Source organism: Melanerpes formicivorus, unplaced genomic scaffold, assembly GCF_026170545.1.
Source record: "Melanerpes formicivorus ecotype bairdi unplaced genomic scaffold, bMelFor1.0.p_v2 SCAF_10, whole genome shotgun sequence".
NCBI lineage: Eukaryota > Metazoa > Chordata > Aves > Piciformes > Picidae > Melanerpes > Melanerpes formicivorus.
Window position 1 is genome coordinate 10,431,861 of NW_027142362.1, and position 25,861 is coordinate 10,457,721.

Genomic DNA, 25,861 nt, shown 5'->3' on the forward strand with positions numbered 1-25,861 from the left:
TCCAGGTTAACATTGCAGAACTTTATACTGCACTTCATACACTTGAGACCACGACTGACACCATCACCTCAGGGGGACTGAGGCAAGTACAAACAGTAGAAGACATCTGAAATGAAAACAACCCCACAAAAGAGTTTATTGGAAGGTTTGGAAACCGGCTCTGGGAAAGACCAACGTGTTCAAGACACAATGAAATGATAAAGCCTCTTCCTATTGTTAGGATATTAAAAAACCAAACCAAAAGGTCACAGTCCCTCAGCTATCTAATGAAAGCAAACATTTATGGCCCAACCATTTCACTCCCCAGGTCGAGAGGGGGAATGGGGTCGAAGGACTAAATCGATAGCACCGACACGAGGTGGGCGCAGCCCCCGTGGGTCCCAGCCTGTGCCTGTTCCAATCAAGCAGGTGAAAGGGAAGCCAATCTTCACCTGACAAGACCCAGGAGAGCTGAGGAGCTGAAAACAACAAAACACCATCAAGCAATTCTTTGTACATTCCATCGATGCAGACAACAGAAGCAAGCCAGAAACATCACAGAGAGTTCCTGCGGGACAAGGAATCGTCGCGGAAGGGGCACGGGTGGCAGCTCCCTTTGGAACGCCCAGCTTCACTCACTTCATGGGTACATCATCTGTGCAAGAGAGACATGTGCAAGAGAGGTGGAGGAGGGGATGCAGAAGTGTTGCAGGGGGGGATACCAAGCATCACTTGGCTGCCAGGCAGCAGAGGGTTACACTGCCTTCCGGTGGTACTCGGGAGGGGCTACTTCATAGTCGCTGGCGCTGAACAGCGCGGAGGAGTTCTTGGCTAAGTACCTGGGGAAAGGGGGAGAAGACGAAGTTACCTCCTTGGAAGCACACAACCCATGGAGTCATAGAATGGCTGGGTTGGAAGGGACCTTAAAGATTACCTAGTTTCAACCCCCCTGCCATAGGCAAAGACACCTCCTACTACTTTGAGCAGACCAGGCTGCTCAAAGCCTCATTCAACCCCACCACCGTATTTTTGAAACCCCTTCAGGGATGGACACTCCACCACTGCCCTGGGCAGCCTGGGCCAGGCCTTCACAACCCTTTCCAGGAAGAAATTGTTCCTCATGTCCAACCTAAACCTCCCCTGGAGCAACTAGAGGCTGTTTCCTCTTGTCCTGTCACTTGTTACTTAGTTGCACAAACTGACCCATCTCTCCACAGCCTCCTTTCAAGAAGTTGCAGAGAGCCAGGTGGTCTCCCTTCAGCCTCCTTTTCTCCAGGCTCAACACCCCCAAGCTCCCTCAGCTGCTCCTCCCCAGCCCCTCCACCAGCTTTGTTGCCCTTCTCTTGACTTGCTCCAGCCCCTCAATGTGCTTCCTGGAGCGAGGACCCCAAAACAGCATCCAGTGTCTGAGATGCACCCTCACCGGTGCTGAGCAGGACTTTCTGCTCTAAGGATTTGGAAGTACTTACTTTAAGAAGTCATGCAAATAGTTTAAGAGCAAAGCCAGACTCTTCTCATCCAGAGGAGTGTAAGCAAGCATAGCTCCAATCCGAACTGTTTCAGAAGAAAAAGCACGTGTTAGCTCCAAACAGCTTCACCTTGTGGTTAAGGTCAGGCCAGGACCTCACAGCAGCATCTAAGACAGCCCAGGAATCTACTCCAACATGGAAGCTCACCTAAATTAACTAGGCTTGAAAAAGAAATCAATTCCCATTCCAAATCCCTGAGCATTTTGGAGAGAGTGAGGAAAGAATGCCACCACCTACCACAGTGCTCATCAAATCCCTGCAGCTGGCACCCGCCGAGACCCAGGAAAGGAAGAGGGAAGCGTCTGCACGCTTCTGCCCGCCCTTCACCCGACTCACCAAACAACCTCAGCAGGTGTGGAGCACCATAGACTTGAGACATGGGAGCATCTGGGTGATCTGCTAGGATCTCAGCATACTGGGGCCTCTCAAACTTGTAGAGCAGCTGAGTTCCCAGCATGACATTGAAGTATTCTTTAATCCCAGCCACCACTTCGTTGACCGCATACTCCCTGGGGAGGAGAGAATGATATGGTGAGTCTTGCCCTGGTGACCAGGTGGACAAGGTTTGGTTTGGGGAGTCCACCAAAAATCATCAAGATTTTGTTTAGAAGCCTGCAGACTGGACAAGGAAATTTGGGACAAGGAAATGTAGAGCCAGGGAGAGTGTTGAATTCCAAGGCCTCCCTGTTGTGAGGTCAGTAAGAACTCGGGCACACCACGGAAAGCCTTACTTGCAGTTACCTACTCACAGCTAACTCAAAGCACCTCTTTCAAAGCACCAGGCATCATTTAGAAGGACACTTAGCAGTTAATCCCAACTCAAACCAGTTAAAAAAGTACACTAAAGTAAGCAGGCAGAGCTCCTGCTGACTGCAAGTGGACAATCATCCACCGCTGCAGGCAACTGGCCCTTTCTACCTCAGCCCCTCAAACTCCTGCAGGCCTCCAGCTTCACAGCTAACTGAGGAGTAACTGTGGAGCAATTAGCAGTGACTCTGCACATCTAAGTAGTAAAGCCTTACTCCACCCTGCAAACAAATTTAGAACAGACATTAGGGCAGTGGCACAGAAGAATGCTTAAAACACCCTGAGCTTCCCCTTGAGTGGATGAGAAGATCTTCCCATTTCTAGTTTCTCTCCCTCTCAACATGGGAAGAAGAACAAACACACCTTGTTGTGTCAGGGTGGAACTGCTGAGGCAGTTATGAAAAAGCCTTCCAAGCAATTAACTTTGTCCACCAGATTCTTCTGGAAGTCATCACCTACCTCCTGTCCTCCTCCATGAGAGTCCACCCAGACACTACTAGTTTGCTCACCGGCGAGGTGGCTGCTCTGATGGCTTGTTCAGCAAGCTGCACTCAATTTATTCACCCAGCCTGAGCTAGAATGGAGGGGTGGGGAACTGTTCCCTCAGCTTCTATCAGACTCCTCTGAGAAAAGGCTTAGGGAAAGTGGGGGAAGCAGAAATGATGTGAGAGTGACAATACTCTGAGCAGAGCCTGCTGTGACAGGACAAAGGGTGATGGCTTGAACTAAAAGAGGGAGATTCAGAGTGGGGAGAAGGGAGAAATGTTTGACCCTGAGGGTGGTGAAACCCTGGCCCAGGCTGCCCAGAGAGATGGGCCATGTCTCATCCCTGGACCCACTGCAGTCTGGGGCTCTGAGCAACCTGCTCAGGTGTCCCTCCTGACTGCAGGGGGTTGGACTGGATGAGCTTGAAAGGTCCTTTCCCCCCACCCCCCCCCAAACCACTCCACAACTCTCTGTTCCTACCCAAAAAAAGCAGCTCTGCATTCTCCGGAACTCTTCCATCGCCTCGGGCTTGGACCACAAAGCCAGGACATGTTTTCCCAAACCTGCCTAAGTTTTCCCAGTCCAAGAACAACAAGCAGAAGGTCATGTCAGGTTTGCTAGGGTTGCCACTTACTTGTTATCAGTATTTCCTCGGGATTTTTTGTAGTTTGCATAATCCTCCAAGATGGAGTCAACGTTTTTCTTGGCAGGAAGATAGAAGAGCTGCACAAGAAGCAGAACCAGACAAAGTTGTCTAGTTGGTGTAGGCATTTAGATCTGCATCTGCTAAGTTCAAACCAAAGGACATAAGGACACTGGCCAGGTTAAAAATCAACAGGTTAAGACACTGAGTGCTACTCAAGGAGCACCCAGCTCTCTTTCACCCAACTGCTAACAGCAGCTACAGCCACGGCTCCACACCCGCTGCCCAACAGCCACCTGACGATGAACTGCTGAAGCTCAAGAGCCAAACTGTCCACAGCAAAGCACTCACATGCCCCTGCAGACGCCTCCCCAGCAGGCCACACAGCAGATACAAAAGGAACAGAGACCATTTTGCCTGCTCTTCTGGCCCCCACAGCCCAGCCCCTGGCACTACTACTGCTGTGAAGCAAACAGACCTGCCGTGAGGTTTGGCTGCCTGCAGAGTCTGAGGAGCCTCAGCAGGTCTCTCAGGAGCTGCCAGAATGGAAGCCAAATACTCCCAGCCATGATTCATCAAGGATTACCTTCCATTTAGAATAAAACCCAAACCAAACCAGGTTGGAAGAGACCTTCAAGATCATCATGTCCAACCCATCAACCAACCCAACCCACCTAAACAACTAACCCATGGCACCAAGCACCCCATCAAGTCTCCTGCTGAACACCTCCAGTGATGGTGACTCCACCACCTCCCTGGGCAGCACATTCCAATGGGCAATCAATCTCTCTGTATAGAACTTCCTCCTAACATCCTACCTAAACCTCCCCTGGTGCAGCCTGAGACTGTGGTGCAGACACTAGGACAGCTTTCTACAGCAGGGCAAATCCAGGTACTTGGGGCTGGCTTTCTGAGGCAAGGGCCCCACTTTGCTCTGCTGTTTTCTTCTCAAGAGCACTGAGGACATTCAGGGGCAAAGAAAAAACACCCCCCAATTCTGCAGAGCTGGGGTCAGAGCACACACAGCAGTGTTTGAGCACCTTTGCTGCTGATGCAAGATTAAGATTTGTCTTCACCAAGGGAAGTCAGCCTTCTCCATGTAGGACTTGCACATGTTTAAAACCACTAAGTCATTTGGGTTGGAAAGGGACTCTTAAGATCTAGTCCAACCACTCACTAACTCTACCAAGTCTGGTGACAAACCACATCCCCCAGCAGCATATCTCTGCCTCTTTCAAACACCTCCAAGGCTGGGGATTCAACCACCTCCCTGGGCAGCCTGTTCCACTCTTTGAAAACCCTTTCAGTGAAAGAGGTTTTCTGCCCCCCCCAACGTTGTATGGATGTGGTGCTTGGGGATATGGCTTAGTGGTGGACTTGGTAGAGCAGAGTTAATGGTTGGACTCAATCTTGAAGCTCATTTCCAATGTCTGGGACTGCAGGAACAGAGAGAGGACCTCAGAATCACAGTGAGTTAACAGCATGCAGCCAACCCAGCAACAAACAGGTTTCAGTCTTATTTTTATCATAGTGCCAGTCAGGGTTGGAAGGGACCACAAGGATCATCTAGTTCCAACCCCGCTGCCATGGGCAGGGACACCCCACACTAGATCAGGCTGGACAGAGCCTCATCCAGCCTGAGCTTAAACACCTCCAGGGATGGGACCTCAACCACCTCCCTGGACAACCCATTCCAGGGCTTCACCACTCTCATGGGGAAGAACCTCCTCCTCACCTCCAGCCTGAATCTCCCCACCTCTAGCTTCATTCCATTCCCCCTAGTCCTATCACTACCTGAGATCCTGAGCAGTCCCTCCCCAGCCTTCTTGTAGCCCCCTTCAGATCCTGGAAGGCCACAATTAGGTCACCTCAGAGCCTTCTCTTCTCCAGACTGAACAGCCCCAACTCCTTCAGTCTGTCCTCATAGGAGAGGTGCTCCAGCCCTCTGATCATCCTCGTGGCCCTTCTCTGGACACCTTCCAGCACCTCCACATCCCTCTTGTAACAGGGGCTCCAGAACTGGAGGCAGTACTCCAGGTGGGGTCTCACCAGAGCTGAGCAGAGGGGGAGAATCACCTCCCTTGCCCTGCTGGCCACACTTCTGATGCAGCCCAGGATCTGATTGGCTTTGCGGGCTGCAAGTGCACACTGAGAGCTCCTGTTGAGCTTCTCCTCCACCAGCACCCCCAAGTCTCTCTCCTCAGGGCTGCTTTCCAGCCAGTCACTGCCCAGCCTGTATTTGTGCCTGGGATTGCCTCCACCCAGCTGCAGGACCCTGCACTTGCTCTTGTTGAAACTCATAAGCTTGGCTTGTGCCCACCTCTCCAGCCTGTCCAGGTCCCTCTGGATGGCCTCCCTTCCCTCCAGCGTGTCTGCTGCACCACACAGCTTGGTGTCATCAGCAAACTTGCTGAGGGTGCACTCAATGCCACTGTCCATGGCACCCACAAAGATGTTGAACAAGACAGGTCCCAGGACTGATCCCTGAGGGACTCCACTTGTCACTGGCCTCCACTGGGACATGGACCCATGGACAGCCATTTTTCCATGCTTCCTGCTGATTTTAGTTGCAGTTTCATCCAAAGCCAAACTGTGTTAATGAATCATGGCTTAATTCAAAGTGTTTGAGCCTTTCAAAACAGAGAGAATCTTTTTCTTTCCATTTCTAGTTAATTAGATGGTGAAAGCCTAGATGGACCTAATTAGAATTTAACTAGATTTTAAACTATCACCTAGGAAGGTTGGAGCAGATGATTCTTGGGGACCCTTCCAACCTGACACTCTGTGATAAATCAGGAAGCTTTATATGGCTCCAGCCTGGCAGAGGTTATCAGCCTCCATCTTAAGCAGCAGCTTGCTGTTGGAGCTGGAGAACAACTTAAGACACTTGTGGAACTTAGCAACAAGTGACACCAAGGCAAGGCAGGGAGGAGCTGAGGGAAGAGAGGCATCATCTGTGACATTCCTACAGACCAATCCTCCATCAGCTAAGTGGAAACACACCAGCAGCACACAGCTAACACCACAGAGCCCAAACAAGTTTCAGTTTGCTCTCCTAGCTCGTGCTTGATGAGATCGAGTCTAGCCTACAAATTTACACACAGCTCTTGCTGAGCCACCAGCAATCCAACCCAAATGAGAGCTGCCAAGTAAGCCACCAAGCTGCTGCCCAGCTCTGCAAGAGACTTCATCACACTGTGTTTGGAGGAAATCTGTAGCTTTAGTGTCCCCACTCAGAGGAAGGTTGCTCTTGTTACCTGCTTTTGCCTGGTGATCAGGTCCCAGTCGTCTACCAGCCACGGTTTCAGCTCCTCTGGGATTTTCACCTTGACTTCAACTCTGTTCATAAATGTCTCTTCCTGAACCAAAGAGAAGCCAGGCTAATGAAATCTCTCAGACAACTGCCCAAGCCAACAGTCCCCTATGCTCCTCATTTTCACAACCGAAGCATACCCCTGCAGGGAGGAATTGCTGCAGTGGCTCCAGAGGGAACAAGGAAACAGCTTCTATTTCTCAAGGCCACTTGGGAAGCTGAATTTTGCCAGTTGTGCAATTTTCCCCTTGCAGGCCAAAGCACTGCTGTCTGTTTCTGAGCACAGCAGCCTTCCCCTTTGCTGTCAACCCCCCTGGGGGAGGATGAGGAGTACCTACACTTTCGACAGTCGGATCTACTCGAGCCCTCTTCTTCCTTGGGGGCTGAGGAGTCTCACTGGTACTGCTCCCTTCTCCAATTCCTGGAGCTGTACAGAAAGGGACATGACACTGCTTCAGAAAGCATGGAATTACCTGGCTGGAAAAGACCTTCATTCAATAAGAAAGACCAGTAAAGAGAGATTTAAAAGTAAGACCCAGACTGCTCTCAGCTCACCTTTTCACTTCCATTTTTCTTGACTTTAAGTCTTACTTCTATTCTGCAGCTATCTAAGCTTAGCTGCAGGTGCAGGTGCCTGCACTAAACCCAAACTGCTAAGTCAATATCTGTACCATTCCTCAGCAGGACCTTGGGAACCAGCAGCTCTGCTCTACAATGTGTCTCCATCTCAGTAAGCCTTCTGAAATGATTTCAACAGATCCATGGAGACAGCATTTTGCTTCTCATTTCCAAGGGGTCAAAAGCTGCACACAGTGAAGCAAGCAGTTTGTGTACAACCCAGAAGAGCGTGCATTCCCCCTGACCAAGGGGAAGAAACATCTCAAGTCCACAAGGAACACCACCAAGGGACCTCAGGAAGCTTAGCTGAAGCAGACTTAAGGTCTTGGTCCCTCTGAGAGCCCACTGAGGCTACCCATTTACACAGCCAATAAAGACATACTTACTTTTCTGTTTGTTCTTTTTTGTTTTCCTGCAAGAAGAGCACAAATTATTGCAAACACAAAGATAATTCCACTTAAAGAATCCAAAGCAGAAAGCCAGAAGAGGAAAAAAACAAACCCCAAACACAGTTGTCCACTAAGTGCAGAACAATGAGCAAACACTCAGCGGCCTCTGGACTAGTTCAAGGCACAGGAACAATGTCACAGAGGATTTTGCATCACAGTTCTGATACTACAAGATTGGGTTTTGCATTGAAAGGGCTAAAATGACACCATTTGGAGGGGGAAAAAAAGAAATCACTGAAGTTCAATAAAATAGAATTAACCAGGTTGGAAAAGATCTTTGAGATCATCGAGTTCAACCTATCATCCAACACCATCCAATCAACTAAACCATGGCACCAAGCACCCCAGCCAGTCTCTTCCTAAACACCTCCAGGGATGGTGACTCCACCACCTCCCCGGGCAGCACATTCCAATGGGCAATCTCTCTCTCTGTGTAGAACTTCTTCCTCACCTCCAGCCCAAACCTCCCCTGGCACAGCTTGAGACTGTGTCCTCTTGTTCTGGTGCTGCTTGCCTGGGAGAAGAGACCAATCCCCACCTGGCTCCAATCTCCCTTCAGGGAGTTGTAGATGGCAATAAGGTCTCCCCTGAGTCTCCTCCAGGCTAAGCAACCCCAGCTCCCTCAGCCTCTCCTCACAGGGCTGTGCTCCAAACCCCTCCCCAGCTTTGTTGCCCTTCTCTGGACACCTTCCAGCAACTCAACATCTTTCCTAAACTGAGGGGCTCAGAACTGGACACAGGACTCAAGGTGTGGCCTAACCAGTGCTGAGCACAGGGGCACAATGACCTCCATGCTCCTGCTGGCCACACTGTTGCTGATCCAGGCCAGGATGCCATTGGCTTTCTTGGCCACACTGCTGGCTCATGTTCAGCCTACTATCAACCAGTACCCCCAGGTCCCTCTCTGCCTGGCTGCTCTCCAGCCACTCTGCAGCACTGCCTGGGGTTGTTGTGGCCAATGTGTAGAAGCTAGCACTCAGATGTGCAAGCCTACAAGCCCCCAGAAGGCATGGCAAGAGCATGAGTATTTAAAACCAGAACTGACTGACACTTTGGCAAGTAACAGCTACAAGATGCTTCACATTTCCCAAGTGCTGTTGGAAAACCAGACTAGATCTGTGGGTGGTTTATTTCTCTATTCCAGGGACCACTCAGATTGTGGGACAAGGAAAACAGAAGTGCTGGGAGTGATCTGACCAATCACACTCAAGTGAGTTAAACTCCAATAAAGTATTGGGCAAAACCCCAGAGAGTTTTATCACTACAACAGAGAGGGAAGTTTAAATTCTATCCATGAAGCTGCAGGAACTGCTTACAATCTATCATCAGCTTGTAGGGGAGGGACTTTTTAGGGTGTCAGGGAGTGATAGGACCGGGGGAATGGAGCAAAACTAGAAATAGGTAGATTCAAATTGGATGCTAGGAAGAAATTCTCCCCATGAGGGTGGTGAGACACTGGCACAGGTTGCCCAGGGAGGTGGTGGAAGCCTCATCCCTGGAGGTTTTTAAGGCCAGGCTGGATGTGGCTCTGAGCAACCTGCTGTAGTGTGAGGTGTCCCTGCCCATGGCAGGAGGGTTGGGACTGGCTGATCCTTGAGGTCCCTTCCAACCCTGACAATTCTGTGATTACACTTGCCACTTACTACAAACATTTGGAATGTACTGGAGGGCCATGTCTCTGACATTTCTCTTCTTACTGCTTTTAACTCCCATATTTCATAAGTCTCAATCCTTAGCCCTCATTCTTAGTCTAAATTGGGCAATACAGATCTTCAAGTGCTAAAGACCCCTGAAGAAATACAAGGCACAGGACATGCAAGCATTCAGACAGGCCAGGAGTATCTTAGACAACTGTCCTAACAAGGTGTCTTGTGTCCTAGCATCTCACCTTTGTGAGATACAAGGTTGTGTACACCTCATGTATCTCAAGGTGTCTTGTGTCTCACCTTTGCCTATGTTTGGTGTTAGCTAAGTTTGTTTCACTAACCAGCTGCAGAGCATTTGAATTCAAGGCACTCTCAGCCACATTTCAATTGGCTCCCTGTTCAATAGGAGTTAAAGCTCCAAAAAAATAACGAATAGGTTGTGTGGATAAAGCTCTTTACCAGCACTGGATTATTGCTTTGGAAATTCACCACTATCTCAAGTGGCCCTTGCTTGGAACTGGGTGTAATCAGGGTCAGGAAGTAGGCAGAGTTCCTAGGAAGGTCTGGAGATAGGGAGAGGCTTTCTTCCCAGTCTGTAAGTCAAACAAGCATTAGGCTTAAACTGTGGGCAGCAGAAAGATCATCTCTCTCTCTCTCCAGCAAGAAGGAAGAGTTGCCAAGTTAAATCACTGATAATGGACTGGTGTACTGAAGAGAAAGTCTTTTCCTCCAACCTGGAGTAAACAAGAAGGAACAGGGAGTTCTTTCCAGCATTAAGATCACAAGACAAAAAAGAAACAATGTTAGGCACTACCCAAGAAGCAGAGCCCCAAGACTGGGATAGGCAACATCAAGTACTTAAAGAACTAGTGCAACTGAGACAGCAAACTGCAAAGTCTAGCATGATCCACTCTAAGCAGGTGCTTGTGTTCTCCTCTCCCACCTCATTCCTTCTACTTTAAGTCACACACCTCTGCTTCCACTCACAGCAGCTGTTTGCAAATCTGTCTAAAAGACAGATCAGAGTCAGGGAACAAACAGAAAGAGCTTCAAACAGGAGCACTTGGCAGGCCTGGAATAATGTTTTTCACTTGAAGGCAGCTGTGCAAAGGGAAGGGCTGCTGCTGTGATCAGCAACTGAAGCATGCAGTGCATTCCAAACCCAGGAGAGAAGTGCAGGATCTGTCTGAGAGGTTGCAGCCAGCCCTACTGACAGAGATAAGCAGCACATCTTAGATAAGAGTCCAAGCAGACTCTCATTTTGGGGCATAGACCTGAAGAACACCAGGCATGTTCCTCACAATTGCAGGTAAGAACAAAGGGAATGCAAGCCCTGAAGTGATACAAAAAGATGAAGCCTAGCTAGGATAGGTTAAAATCCATCCCTTTGTGCCACTTCAGGACTACACCATGACCAGCAAGCCTTGCACTGCTGTCCAGAAGCATCACAACAGCTTTCACTGACTCCTCTATACAGCAAACACAGCCCAGCTGCTCTTCTTCACTCCAAGCTGACAAGAAAACTAAAAAGCAGGATGGAAGTTTCAGAGAAGCTTCTGTGGAAAGAGAAGGAGGAGAAGGGGCAAGGTGCTGAAGATCTGGCAGTTTAAACTGAGGAGAATGTAGCCCACCGGTGTCAGACATGGGACAGTGATCAGTCCTGCTGAGCAGCTCACCCAGAAGAGAAATAAGCAGCCCACACCACAAGAGCCTAACACTGAGCTTCCAGTCTCAGCATCCAAGGCAAGACTGTATTCATAATCAAATGGTGAGACTAAAGAGGATGCCAGAGGAGACAGCACACTGAAAGGCTGCACTTCACCTTGCCACAGACAGTCATCAGAAGACAAACAGTCAAGCATCTGTCACAGAACTGTGGGTGCCACCTTGAGAAGCCAGCAGTCTTTGCACAGGAGCTGCTGTTAAGGCTCCAACTGGCTCCTGAGGCATGCCTAGAGACCTGTCAGTAGAAAACAAAAGCAGGGTAGGAAACAGAATTCACAGGCAAATGACATCAGGAAGAAAACAAGACCTTGGAAAGTTTACTCACTCCACAGCAGTTAGGAGTCCATGACCAGACAGATGAAGAAGTGTTATGGGTAGTAACAAGCATTTTACTCTCCCCAAATGCCATGTGCCTTTGGAAGGGACTTAAGGGATCTGTTAAACCTCCCTGTAACAGCTGGTTAAGGTATGAGCAGCAGCTCCTGCTCCTGTGTAGCTCCCACCTAGTCTCAGGCATGAGCTCAACACGTGAAGGGTCAGAGAAAGGAGATGAGGCAGTGGGTTAGTGGTGGGAGAGCTGTAACTGAGCTTTTGGAAATCAAAGAAGTCTCCCCTGACACAAGGGGTGTAGAAACAAAGAGGAAATGAGAATCTGCTGTGTTTGCTCAGGCAACCTGACCTTAGAAGGCACACAAAGTAGAAGGTCCAGGGGACTAAGAACAGCTGGGTGTGTACAATAGCTTCCCTAGCCTCCATCTGCCTGGTAACTCCTGCTTTCTCCAGCTGACAGCTGAGGGGAAATGTGGCAGAGGTACAACTAGAGATGGAAGATGAAGCTTGAAGAACTTCAATCAAGAAGCTCTTCATTAAACTTTGATTCAAATACCTCAACACTTTGATTCCAATACCTGAAGGGAACCAACAGGAAGGCTGGAGAAGGACCTTTTGTAGGGGTGTCTAGCAACAGGACAAGGGGGAAGGTTTGAAGCTGAAGGAGATTAGGTTGAGACTGGATCTTAGGAAGAAGCTCTTCAGTATGAGGGTTGTGAGACTCTGGAATGGGTTGGCCAGAGAGGAGGTGGATGCCCCCTCCTGGAGGTGTTCAAGGCCAGGCAGGATGAGGCTTTGAGCAAACAACCTTGCCCATGGCAGAATGGTTGGAGTAGATGATCTCTAAGGTCACTTCCAACCTAGGCCATTCTGATTCAAATCAATCTTCCCTCAAAGAGATGAAACAGACCAAAACCCCAAAGCAGCAGCCATTAAAAACACAGGAGTCATCAGCTTCTTTCCTTCCCTCTTCAGCACAGAGATGAGGGCAGGCTGCCATGAGATAATGTGGACACCACATGTCCAAAGGGTTCAGAAGCTGTCAGATAGATATAAGCCAGTCCTACACAGGGCTATTAAACCCATCACAGGGATACAGCCTCCAGCTCTCAGCTACCTTAATTACAGGCTGCTGGAAGTAGAAAGGGTATTTGGGGGAGAGCATCATTCTGGACCTGACTCACTTGATTATCCCTAAGCACAAGTGACTGGGGACCATTAGAGAGCAGAAGAGGCGAGGAAAAACCTTCAGTGGGAGCTGGAGCAGCCATTCCTGCCCTGAACAACCAACACCTTGCCAGCATTCATCTGCTGCTTGACCTTCAGGGGCTCCAAAGATAGCAGAGGAGACATGCAGCAGGAGCAGATGCTTTTGAGTAACACACTCAGATGAAGAACAACACTCCTGTTGGAAGTAAAAACAACTCCCACAGGGAGAGAGTGTTTTGAGAGCATCTCTGATGAGACTGCTCGGAGATAGATGTATCATTTAAAAACACAAACCACTCCCACATTTGTAATTGGGTGTCTGACCTTCCCTCCAGAGGGCTCTCAGCTGTCCTCCTTATTCTCCAAGCACCCCTTAACCCTGATTGTTCACTGATTTATTTGCAAGTGAACCCTGCAAGGCCCATCCATCAGAGGCAGCATAAACTCTTAGAAGCTGGAAATTCAGCAGAGCTTTGCCTGAAACACCCTGGAGAAGCCAGAAGCTGCCCTCAATTTTTTGGCAGCCTGCTCTACCTGCACAAATGTTTTTCTATGATAGCTCCACAGCTATCATAAGATAAATATTTTCCAACTGGACACATCCTGCATTGCATGCATATTTATTTGCTCAAACACAGCTTACAAACACTCTCAAGCAGCTTGCTGAACCTGTGGCTGCAGCTTACAGAAACAGACTGAGGACAAGAAGAATATTGGACAGCAAGAGGCAAGTTCAAACCTCCTATTTCTAACACCACTATCACAGCAGCCTCACCCCCAAGACTCACTGAAACCAGTGATGTTTGTTGTCAGCCTGCTGGCACAGGTTGCCCAGGAAAGTTGTGGATTCCCACCTCCCTGGAGGTGCTCAAAGCCAGGTTGTATAGGGCCTTGAGCAACCTGGTCTAATGGAAGGTGTCCCTTAACCATGGCAGTGGGGTTAGAACTAGGCCATGGTTTAGTAGCCATGAGCTCTTGGGTGACAGGTTGGACTTGATGATCTTTGAGGTCTTTTCCAACCTTCTTGATTCTATGATCTTTAAAGGTCCCTTCCAAGCCAAACCATTCTATGAAACTATGTCCACAATAACCCCATGCAGAGCTACAGGCTGGGGTCAGAGTGGCTGGAGAGCTGCCAAACAGAAAGGGACCTGGGGGTGCTGATTGACAGCTGGCTGAACATAAGCCAGCAGTGTGCCCAGGCAGCCAAGAAGGCCAATGGCATCCTGGCCTGCATCAAGAATGGTGTGGCCAGCAGGAGCAGGGAAGGCATTGTGCCCCTGAACTCAGCACTGGTTAGGCCACACCTTAAGTACTGTGTCCAGTTCTGGGCTACTCAGCTCAAGAAGGACACTGAGGCTCTTGAATGTGTCCAGAGAAGGGCAACAAGGCTGGGGAGAGGCCTTGAGCACAGCCCTGTGAGGAGAGGCTGAGGGAGCTGGGGTTGTTTAGCCTGGAGAAGAGGAGGCTCAGGGGAGACCTTACTACCTGAAGGGAGGTTGTAGCCAGGTGGGGGTTGGTCTCTTCTCCCAGGCAACCAGCACCAAAACAAGAGGACACAGTCTGAAGCTGCATCAGAGGAAGTTTAGGCTGGAGGTGAGGAGAAAGTTCTTCCCAGAGAGAGTTGTTAGCCACTGGAATGTGCTGCCCAGGGAGGTGGTGGAGTCACCATCCCTGGAGGTATTCAAGAGGGGATGGGACATGGCACGGCACTTGGTGCCAGGGTTTAATCATGAGGTCTGTGGTGACAGGTTGGACTTGATGATCTTTGAGGTCTCTTCCAACCTTGGTGATTCTGTGGCTTTCTAACACCACTATGACAGCAGCCCCCAAGACTTAGAGAAACCAGTGATGCTTGGTACCGATTTCCACGGAAGCAGAACCCCAGGCTGCCTGTGGACCCACTTGTGTGACCTTTCAGAAACAGCCAGGTTCCCAAGCCTAAAGCCAGTTCTCCTCCACTTCTTTTTGGAGAGTGGGGCACTGAGTGTCTTTTGCAACTCACTGTCCCCTCTCCCAACCAAACAGGTGACCACTGCAGAGAACCTCTCAACCGGCAGCTCCACAGCGGCTTCCAACCACAAAGCAAACCCGGAGCGATACGGTGCAGCGCTTGCGGCCAACAGAACCGCTCCCAGAGGCTCCAGGAGGACAGCTGAGGACTTTTAGGGAGTGTGTGATAGCAATCTAGGAGAGCAAGGGAGATGGGGATTGCAGGCTGACCATCCTGGTTTGACACCCCAGCCTTAACTCACCGCGTCGATATCGTAGGGGTCTCCAAACAGCAAACCGTGTGCGCTCCATCTCGTCGGAAAAACCTAGGCACAGGGAGGGGGTGAGGTAAGGAGAGAATGCCAGACCTGGCTCTTTAGCCTTCACCACAACCCAGTTCAGAGTCAGAAATCTACTTTTTCATTTTTCTAATGAACATTCCTGGAGGAAAATGCTGTGCTTACAGATTGTTTCCTTTCCATTCCCGTCTGGCTAGCTGCAGAATCGAGTTGCACAATCTATTACCTCCCCCTTAGGTCAATCCTCCAAGAATGCTACAAAAGGTAAATCTGTGAGACCCAAAGAGTGTCACCCTTTTAAATCCTTCCCCCTCCCCACCAGCAAGCACCTCAGATTTACCCCAGCCCAAAGGTTTTGGGGAGGAACTGTATTTTGAGGTGGGTTTTAACTCTTCTCGAGAGGTCACCTTGCCTTTAGCTGGAAGCAGGATGTGAGTAGCAGTAGTGTGGGGCAACACATCAGAATCACAACCCTGCCATCCCTGCTAGGGTAAAGCAAAGTATTTCCTCTCCCTAAGGCACCAAATAGGAAAGGAAAAAAAAGGGAGAGCCTGCTGAAAGTGTCACAGGTCTAATTGAGAAGGATGCATTGGATGCTGGTAATGACTGGAGACTAGGAGCAAGATCAGTGCAGATGGGGCCCTGGTATAAAAAGTCTTGACCATGCTGTTCTAAATGACAATGCCCCTTCCTTCTTTCACTTCACAACTGAAAATTCACCAGCAAGGGATTCATTTTTGCCACCAACATGAAGAAGAAGCTTCAGAGAATGGCCTTCCTGTCTGGGAAACACCCACCCATGCCTAGGAGAGTAATGACAGCACAAAGCCAAGCCACTCCTTTCCCCCCCTCGCAAGCTGGTTTCAATCAGAGGGGAAAGACAGACCTAGAAATATGCTTTCAAGCTCTGGGTTACACAGAGGTTGAAGATGAAGTCATTTCTGCTGTGAGAGTCTCCCTTGGATACACCACCATTAGGTGTGTTAGAGAGGATTAAGCCAACTTGGATTCCAAGCACAGGTTAAGAGAGAACTCATCCTGCTGCAACCAGCCTGAGCTACTGAGGTGACTAAAGCTGATGGTATGGGGAGCCTAATCCTGAAGTTACTGCTGGGATGTTCCCTGCAATGCAAACTGTAGGCATTTACACCTGAGTCATCTCTACCTGGGTGAAATTTAGACAGGACATTAAGCCTGCTCCCACTACAATGCAAGACGACTGAGGTGCAACAGCCCCTTAAGCAGCCAAATTAGCAGTGGTCATCACTCAGATCTGCTCTCATTACATTTCAATGGCATTCATTAGGAGATGTGTAAACAGTCGGGTTGGGTTTGGTTTGGTCTTCATTTGAAGGTGGAAAAAACAAACAAGTGAATAGGTCCCTGTCAGAGAGCCACTCTGAGCTGACAGGCCACACTAAACCAGTAGTGTCAAAGCACCTCAGCAACAGCCCAATGGGAGGACACAGCATTATGGTCAGATCCATAGGACTTCCTATTCCAGAGACCAAGAGCCAACCTATAGCCTTGGCTGGGCTTTGACTAATCCCACTGGGAAATGTGCCTTCAGGAGCCAGCCCAAAAAAACCCAACAACTGTGCCCATTCTGGAGGCAGTGAAGCATATTCCATAACAAGGCTGCCTGTAAATGAGAACTGAAATCTGAGGCTGCTGCCAAATGCTGCTCTTGGGAGCTGGTGTCATTTCAGCAGCTTTCTCATGAAGACCAGAACCACAAATGAAGTTAGGAGTTCAAAACACCTCATTAGTCATGGCCATCTTCATAATTAAGTGAAGCACTACCCCAAAGACTTGAGTTTCATGGCACACAAACAGATGGGGGAGAGCTGCACTGCCTCTGAGAGACTCTGAACACCACACAAAGCTACTCTGGAAAACAAAATGGATGGGATGAAAGCAATCTGACAGTTAACATCCTGAAGTGATTCATTTTCCCCTAATAAATGTCTGAGCTTGCTTCTGGTCTCTTAAAATGCCAAACCATTTGATAGCATGGGGGGGTTTGGTCAAAACGAGCACAGCAAAGCCTAAGTGGAGTTTTTAGCCCCTGGGCACGAAGAAGGCAAAGCATTTTTAAGGATTTGAAGCAAAAGTGCTTGGAAGAAGTGCAAAATTCTATAGAGAACCCCACTGCACCAAGACACCAGAGTGCTAGGAGGCCTCACCACTTTTTGAGTGCCAGTTCCCTAACTTCAGGGTGCAAAACAAGGACAGAACTGTCTGTTCAGCACCTGGGTACGCTGTGAAAACACTGCACTACCCAAAGGCAGCTTGAACAAAGTACTGCAAAACAAAGGCCTCGGGTTCAGGCCACAAAAGTGCAGCACAGCTTTTGCAGGGGCTGCGTCAGGAGCAGTTTTGGCCTGCAGGAGCAATCTAAGCAAAGAAGTGTTCTGTAGAGATCAAGAGTAAAACTGGCAAGCAAAAGGTTGGGGAGCTCTCTGGGGTGGGGGTTTTAGGGGGGGGCTTCTTTCTTTTGTTAGTTAAATGAAAAGCTTCTTACACTTCAACATTTTTCTGCTGCAGACCAGAAGTCTTCTTGCCCGGAGCAGCACCTCTCATCTTCCCCTCTGCATATTGTTCCCTTTATTAAAGAGAAACAAAAAAGAAGGCAAAAAGAAAGAGTAAATAAATCTTTAATGGAAAAAAAAACCAAACCAGCAGCAGCTTGTTTTCCTCTCAAATGAGACCAGGTTATGCAAGACATTCAGAGAATGTCTAGTAAACAGACTGGGAGCACAGGATAGAATGGCTCAGAATAGAAATGGCTTTGCAAAGCAGTGTGTCACCAGCAGGAACAAATCCAACTCAATATCAAGAGGATTTAAGGCTTCTTCATAGAGTATGAACACCCATTTCCTCCCCACTGCCACCAAGGATCAGTGCTGGGCCCCATGCTCTTTAACATCTTTATTGATGATCTGGCTGAGGGCATTGAGTCCATCAGCAGTAAATCTGCAGACGACACCAAGCTGGGGGCAGGAGTTGATCTGCTGGAGGGTAGAGAGGCTCTGCAGAGGGACCTCGGCAGGCTGGACAGATGGGCAGAGTCCAAGGGCAGGAGATTGAACACATCCAAGTGCTGGGTTCTGCACATTGGCCACAACAACCCCAGGCAGTGCTACAGGCTGGGGTCAGAGTGGCTGAAGAGCAACCAGGCAGAGAGGGACCTGGGGGTACTGGGCAATGGTAGGCTGAACATGAGCCTGCAGTGTGCCCAGGCTGCCAGGAGGGCCAATTACATCCTGGCCTGCATCAGGAACAGTGTGGCCAGCAGGAGCAGGGAGGTCATTGTGCCCCTGTACTCTGCACTGGTTAGGCCACACCTTGAGGACTGTGTCCAGTTCTGGGCCCTCAATTTAAGGAGGACATTGAGACACTTGAACGTGTCCAGAGAAGAGCAACAAGGCTGGGGAGAGGCCTTGAGCACAGCCCTGTGAGGAGAGGCTGAGGGAGCTGGGGTTGCTTAGCCTGGAGAAGAGGAGGCTCAGGGGAGACCTTATTGCTGTCTACAACTACCTGAAAGGAGGTTGTAGCCAGGAAGGGGTTGGTCTCTTCTCCTAGGCAACCAGCACCTGAACAAGAGGACACAGTCTCAAGCTGTGGCATGGGAGGTTTAGGTTGGAGGTGAGGAGAAAGTTCTTCACAGAGAGAGTTGTTAGCCATTGGAATGTGCTGCCCAGGGAGATGGTGGAGTCACCATCCCCAGAGGTCTTCAAGAGGGGATTGGAGGTGGCACTTGGTGCCATGGTTTAGCACTCATGAGGTGTTGGGTTACAGGTTGGACTTGATGATCTTTGAGGTCTCTTCCAACTTTGGTGATTCTGTGATTCTGTGTCCCTGCCCATGGCAAGGGGATTGGAAGTGGATGATCCTTGAAGGCCCTTCCAACCCTAACAATTTTATGATTCTATAACCTCTCTGAGCCAAAGAGCTCAAGAACAAGTGAGCATAGATGAACACCTCCTGAAGGCTTTTGTTTACAGACTCACTAACTTCCTTTGATAAAGAGCTGGGGGATGGGGGTTCCACAGAAGAAAAAGAATTGATTTACTGGAGGTGTTCAAGAGGGGATTGGAGGTGGCACTTGGTGCCATGGTTTAGTCATGAGGTCTGTGGTGACAAGTTGGACTTGATCTTTGAGGTCTCTTCCAACCTTGGTGATTCTGTGATACATGAACACCTCCTGTAGGCTTTTGTTTACAGACTCACTGACTTCCTTTGATAAAGAGCTGGGGGATGAGAGTTCCACAGAAGAAAAAGAATTGATTTACTGAGCAGGTTTTGTAATACACACACTTACTGGTTGGCCTTTTGAAGTTCTTTTTGTTTCTGCAAATTGGTATCCACGTATTTGAGCACTCTGCTTTCTGGAACCCATTCATCCCAGCTGAAAAAGAGGACAGAAAAAGAAATCAAACCATCATTCCCAACTGCACTCTACACACAACAGGCAGTTAAAAGCTTCACATAATTGGAGACTCAACTCTGCTTTTGTATCAAGCCTGGCATAGCTAAAAACGTGAATGGCCAAACTCATTTCCCCCTGACTGAAGCTGCAAGGATTTGTCTAGGGGAAGCGTAACCTTCAGTCATCTCCACAGTGGTTCCCAAACTTGAAAGGATGGGCAGTTGAGGAGGGAGGGGACTGTCTTCAATTTAAAGGCATCATCTCAGGGAAGCCAAGTTCTCTATGCTTATGGGACACCTGGAGCCCTAACTATAGCAGGAGGCAAGTTCCCCTTATCTATTCCAACATTGCATAGGTTAACAAATTCAGCAATAAGATCTTACTGTAAGAAGAAGAGCTCTGCTTTCTGTCTGTGAAGGAAACCAAGATGGCATGAATATTTGAAGCATCTGAAGTGAATGATTTGAGAGAAGAGGTGTTGGGGGAATTGCCATCACCAGCGAGACCTCCACTGCCACTTGAGTGGATTACCTGAGCAGTCTGACCATTTCTTTCAAACACAAACACATTAAAAGTGGCCAAGTCATTCTGAATAGGCAAGTTCTAGCTCTCTGGAGAGATAGAGTTGGGTCACTGTCATTTCAGTCCTAGAACATCAAGGTGGCAAACCCAAAATACTCCTCCAGGGACAGGAAGTCCTCAGGAGTGTTAAGAGTATGCAAGCTTAGCATCCAAGCGCCACAGGAAAGCACATCCAGCTGCTCATGTTCTTAGGCTGCATTTTTAGGGTAGTGCTTTGCTCAGATATTTAAAGCCAACTTCTCTTACTCCTGGCCTGGACAGCCACAAGAAACCTTCAGAAGAAGTGTGGTAGAGCTGCAGCACATTCTGCTGCATGACAGAGAAACGTTTTGGTATCCTAACTGCTGGTATGTGGAAACAAACCAACCAGCCACCCTCAGAAGTCAAGCAATCCCCAATTAACAAAGGGCTCTCCTTCTAGATATGCAAATTAAGGAGTCATATCACTCCATACTGTCTAAATCTTGCAGCAATGCCACTTTTAATGTAGTTAATTGGCAGCTTGAAGGCAAAAAACCAACAACCACCACCCCAGACAGTGCAAGCAAGAAAAGCAGGAGTCATGACCTCACTTATGGCACCCTTCAGAGATAAACAAGGAGAGGAAGTATCAAATTTATGCTGCCTCATTAACAGGCACCATAAGAGCCAGTTATGCTCCCTGCAACTGTCAAGTGTTCACAGCAAAACATTTATCTGTCCATTCTGGGTGTGTGGATGCACTTAGAAACAAAAGGTTCCACACTAAAACATGTTCAGCTTTGAGTCATGCCAGTGAGAACCAAGATATTAGTGACTAAGTCTGCAGGACTGAAATAAAACAAACAAACAGGGAAGTGCTCTCTGAACAGCTTCTGCTGTCTGAGGAGGCAAAGGGAAAAAAAATAGAAGCCAAATCACATTCCCTGAATTCAAAGTCTAGTGGCAGAAGGATTCAAATGGAAGGAAAAAGCCAAGTGCATAAATGCAATCATGGCATGAAAGGCTTCACCTTTAATGGGCTCAACATTTAGTCCATGGAGACTCCTTTCCTCTACAGCAATCCCTCACCTACAATCCTGGCTTTGCAGAGGGTGAAGCCTCTCTAACCTTAGCTTAGTGAAGCACAGGCTAAACCTGCTCCTGTGAAGGACTCAGCTGAGCACAGATCTCAGGAAGGTGTGCTCCTCCAAAGCTTTGCTACCAAAAGTGGTGGAAGAAGTCAAGTACCAGTGTATATTTGAGTAGGCAGCCCTGCTCCACCTCAGCAGGACTTGCCTCTCCTCCTCCTCACAGGGAAGTTTTTGTGCTAGGTATTTCTGCCAGGGAGGCATTACTTGAACAAAAAGAAGCCTATGAACACTCCCAGCAGTCTACTGACACCCTAAACTAGTTTGTCTACACAACCAAAGTCCTGAAGGAAAGGTTAGTTAGGCAATGTTTCCTTTGTGGTACCAGAAATCATTGGTTTCTGCACCAAGACCAGTTCATTTCAGCAGCAATCTAATGGCAGGGTCATGGCAGTGCTGGTCCCTCAAGCTCACATTCAAACTGTCAAGCTCACCTTTGCCCACCCAGGGACATGAAGCAGCTGCTTTCATTTCAAACAATACTTACTTTTTATTCCAACCACTGTAATGGATAAAGTATTTCACTTGCTTGTCCTTTATGGCAACCTTTACACACTGGAAGAGAGCAGAAAGTTCAGTCAGTGCCAGGGAGAACAAAGAGCTGAATGAGTTTTGCTGGTTTAGCTTTGAGTTGGAAGCATGCAGAGGTTTCCATGCAAGCAACTGAAACACCAGCAGCCATTTCAGGGCAGAAAGGAAGTGTTCTCTCTCATTTATCGATTTGGAAGGGCTGGGCAAACAAGCAACTGTCAGCTGGCCTCAGACACCTGAGGAAAAAGCAGCTTAGTGGAAGTGTGGCAGCAGAGACCTGCAACTGAAGCAGGAAGGACACTCCTACAAGCCACCAATCTGCAGTGCACGCTTTCTGCAGTTAAAAAACAGAAGAGGGAATGCCACCTCCTTTGTCACTTTAATCCAGCTGCAGTGTTGTGTCCCATTTGAAGACCACCAGGTGCACACAGCTACCTACATCCCTGAGGAAACTCAGGCTGCAGCTGACCCACTGCTTCATGCATGAGCACCAGCACAGGATGATAACCTCCAGAGATCCCTTCCAATCTTTACCTGGTGCTCCATGGGGCACAAATGGTTCCTGGTGTTCTGGGAGCACAAGGGTATCAGATCTTCCACACACAAAGGCTACTTGGCCTTCAGCATTTTACCCAAATAGCTGCACAGCACCATTGGGGTTTCTGATTTTTTTTTCCTCTAATACAGAGCTCCAGGATTTCAAATGGATTTCAACACATTCTCAGGCTTCTGTTCATTCTGCTTTCAGTCCTTAATCCCACACAGTAAGGCAGATAATCTGATACCATTCCTTATTTACTTGGGGAGCAGTCAGAGCCACCTGCAGCAATCAGCCCCACATACCTTGGCTTCATAAAGGAGAGGGCCATGAAAACAAAGCACTCGTTCACCTGCAACAAAGGGGCAAGATAAACATCTTAGAAACGTGCCATTTCTGCACAATGCCTCACCAAGGACAACACAGAACCACTCCAGGACCAGCCTAGGAACAAATGCCAAGGCAGGTCCTGATGGCAGCAGCAGGCCGGGGTTTGAGGAGCAAAATTCAGTCTCAAAGGATCAGAGCTCAGATTATTTAGGCCATAAACAGATTCCTGAGGAGCTCCCTGAGGAGCACTCAAGCAAGGGCAGCTGCATGCAAATCACATCCAAGCCTGCCAGGATTCAGCAGAAGGGCTGGTGACTTCAGCACGCAGTTGGCACCAAAACTGACGTCCCTGACCCTGCTTCCAGTCACTGCCAGCTTCAATTAGAGCCACCCTTGCATCCCATTGTAAGGTGGGAACAGAGAACTCCTTCAAACCCTGGACTTGCAGATGCAGAGACCAAGACACACTGGTTCAGTGCAAAGGGACTTCCTCAGGCTCAGCACTCAGGCAGTAAGCAGCTAACACTGCCTTGCTGTAAGGCTCCTCCAGCCTTTGTGACGCTGCATTTGGATTCAGAGCAGGAAATCAGCTCTTCTGGGAGGTGCCACCCTCTGCATCTTCAGCCACTGCCAAATCCAAGTGTTATTATTAGTGCTCCCCTTCCTGCAGGAAGCACACCTGGTATTTTTAGATCAATGAAGTCAGGAAGAGAGAGACCCAAACATTGTTTCCCCCTCTGAAGAACGTCGAGCCTGTGCAACAGCAAGGAACAAAGGTCCACTTTGTGGGTTTTCAATAGGAAGAGCCTGTTCTTCACTCTGGGGCTATTTTCCCCTCAGTGGCAAAGTCACATTGTGCTAGGAATCTGAAGGTGCTTCACACAGGATCTCTCAGCCCAGATGTTTCCTTCTTGAAGGCTGCAGGGCCTCACCTTGTCAGACAGAGGCTACAGGCACACATCCATACATTTCTTGAACACACCTCCAGGGCTGGTGACTCCACCACCTCCCTGGGCAGCCTGCTCCAATGCCTGACCACTCCTGCAGGAAAGAAATTCCTCCTGATAGCCAAATTCCACCTGCCCTGGCACAACTCCAGGCCACGTCCTTTTGTTCCATCACCTGATACGAGGGCATCTGACATCTGAGGCTTTCCTGTACTTGCTTTAGAAGATGCAGAGCACCTGAAGCACCTGCAACCCTCAATCCAGCCGCCTCAATACTGATCTCGTTTCTCACTCCCGCATAACCACCTCGAGTCCCCCTCATTTTAAGGGCTACTCCTAGCACAACATTTCCCTTTTTCCAGCTCTTAAGAGGTTTCTCACAACAAATCCCACCTCCTTCTCACCCTCTGGTGTGTGAAAGACACCAATATGGGTAACTTCTCAGCCTCCCTGTCACCCTTTGACACTGCAATCCAAGCAACTTCCATGTGTGGTGCTGTGAAGGGCCACAACCAAGCATTTGAGGCCTGCAGGAAGCGTCTTCCTTTCAACATTACAGCTGAAACAAACCCCACGTTTGGGCAGTGGAAAAAGAAGCCCCAAAATATGAAGTTCTGTACTAAATTCAGGTTGCTCATGCTCCTCCAGCTGTGAGCATGGAGCTTCAGCCTGGAATTCTGCTTATGTTTCAGTTTCTGCAGTTTATTTGGTTTCACACTGATTGCTGTGATGTGAAAAGGTTAAAATCCTGATCACCATGGCAGTAAACACATTCAAATCTTGCTTGCCTCTGCAGGGTTAGTAATACCACTGGTACCATTAAGGCACAGCACAGTATGGTGATGCACAACTGCACACATTCTGCCACCAGCAGCCGTGGAGAATACACAACTGTGGTGCTGTTGAAGCTTCTCAGGCTGGCCAGCTTCCAGCTACGCTTCTGCTAACCTTGCCTTGAAGGATACATCAGAACTGGGTGGAAAACCCTGCTTAGGAGTCAAAGGGAGGGACAGGCAGAGGAGGAAAAAGGTGAAGTGAATTCTCATTTACCACTGCCTAGCATTTCCCTTTGGCCTTCCTGTTAGCGCCAACCCCAACCATTACCTGAAACTTGTGATGTAGGCAAAATAAACCTCTCAGCAAAAAGCAGCACCCTAACCCTTATTCACCAAAACTGCCCCAAAAACCTGCTTTGTGGTCATGATGGATTCCACCACAACAGCCAGCCGCAGTCCCAGGGCTGCTCTGTGCATCCTCCTGCATGAGGATCCCTAAACTCAGGTCCTTGCAGGGAAGGGTAAATAACAGCCAGGTTTCAAACTCAGAATCCTGACAGTCTTAGGAGATGTCAAAAGCTTTAATGCCAATGAATGTCCATGCCTGCAAGAAAATGGAGCGGGTTTAGCGCGACAGGGGCTAAGGAGGCCCTCGCGTCTTGTTGATAGGAAAGATGAGGAACAGGAAGAGAGACAAAGATGACAGGAATTCATTCATTATTTTCCCCACACACATTTTCTCACACTGTTAGGGCAGTGGAAGCTAAAACCAAGCACTGAGGGCTAACAAACAGCGAGCCCAGAGCCGGCCAGGCTGGAGAACACCTGCCCCAGGGCCACAAGCCCTGCGAGCCGGAGCACTGCAATTACCTCCTGCGCTACTCGGGAGCCGGCGGAGGGCAGCGGCAGCCTGCAGCGAGGGCTGGCGCGCCGCAGGGCGACAGCCGGGACCTGTCAGCAGCCTCCTCTGCGGCCAGCCCCGGCCCCTTGGTCCCCGCCGCCGGCCCTCGCCGGGCAGCCTCACCGCACCTCGCGCCGCGACTTCCCGGCACACCCGCGGGATCCGCTCCTTCCCCCTCCCGTTCAACCCTTTCCTTTGTCTCTTTCCGGCCCACCCCCCAGGGGAAAGCAGCGGGGTGAGAGCCGGGATTTCCAGCGAGGGGAGAGGCGGTAACGGGAACCCCCCACCGGGGGCCGGCCGTAGATCCCCAGAGCCGCCCAGGCCCAGCCTCTCACCTCTGTGAGCTCCCTCCCTCCCCTCCAGCAGCCCCCCAGCCCCGCTGCCCGCTCCCGGCCAGGCCTCAGCCCCCTGCACCTCTCCCGTCAGGGCCCTCCGCACGCCCCCGGCCGACCGCCCCCGGCCGCACTCACCCTCCTGGAATTTGGGCTTGGGGTCCTGCTTGGGCGCCATTTATAAGTGGCTCTGCCTCCTCCCGCCCCCTCCCCGCGGGGGCCTCACTACCTCCGCCGCATTCTGCGCGGCCGGCCCCAGCCCCTTCGGTTCGGCGCAGCCGCCGCTGGCAACCGCCACCCTCCCTCGCCCTCTCCCGCCGCACGCTGGGAATTGTAGTCCGCGCTGCCGCCAGCCCTC

At 49.6% G+C, this 25,861-nt stretch overlaps 1 protein-coding gene across 1 annotated transcript; it reads right to left on the reverse strand.

Moving 5' to 3' along the window:
* On the reverse strand, positions 1-25,789 carry MORF4L1 (mortality factor 4 like 1). The gene is made up of 13 exons (XM_068143584.1): positions 25,642-25,789; positions 22,523-22,569; positions 21,636-21,703; positions 19,350-19,436; positions 17,550-17,630; positions 14,990-15,052; positions 7,762-7,787; positions 7,096-7,184; positions 6,702-6,803; positions 3,436-3,524; positions 1,845-2,017; positions 1,449-1,533; positions 1-818 (listed from the first exon to the last, which is right to left on the reverse strand). Exons 1-13 carry the CDS (start codon positions 25,679-25,681, stop codon positions 734-736), a joined length of 1,035 nt encoding a protein of 344 aa, XP_067999685.1. The 5' UTR covers positions 25,682-25,789; the 3' UTR covers positions 1-733.
* Between the last annotated feature and the right edge of the window lie 72 nt (positions 25,790-25,861).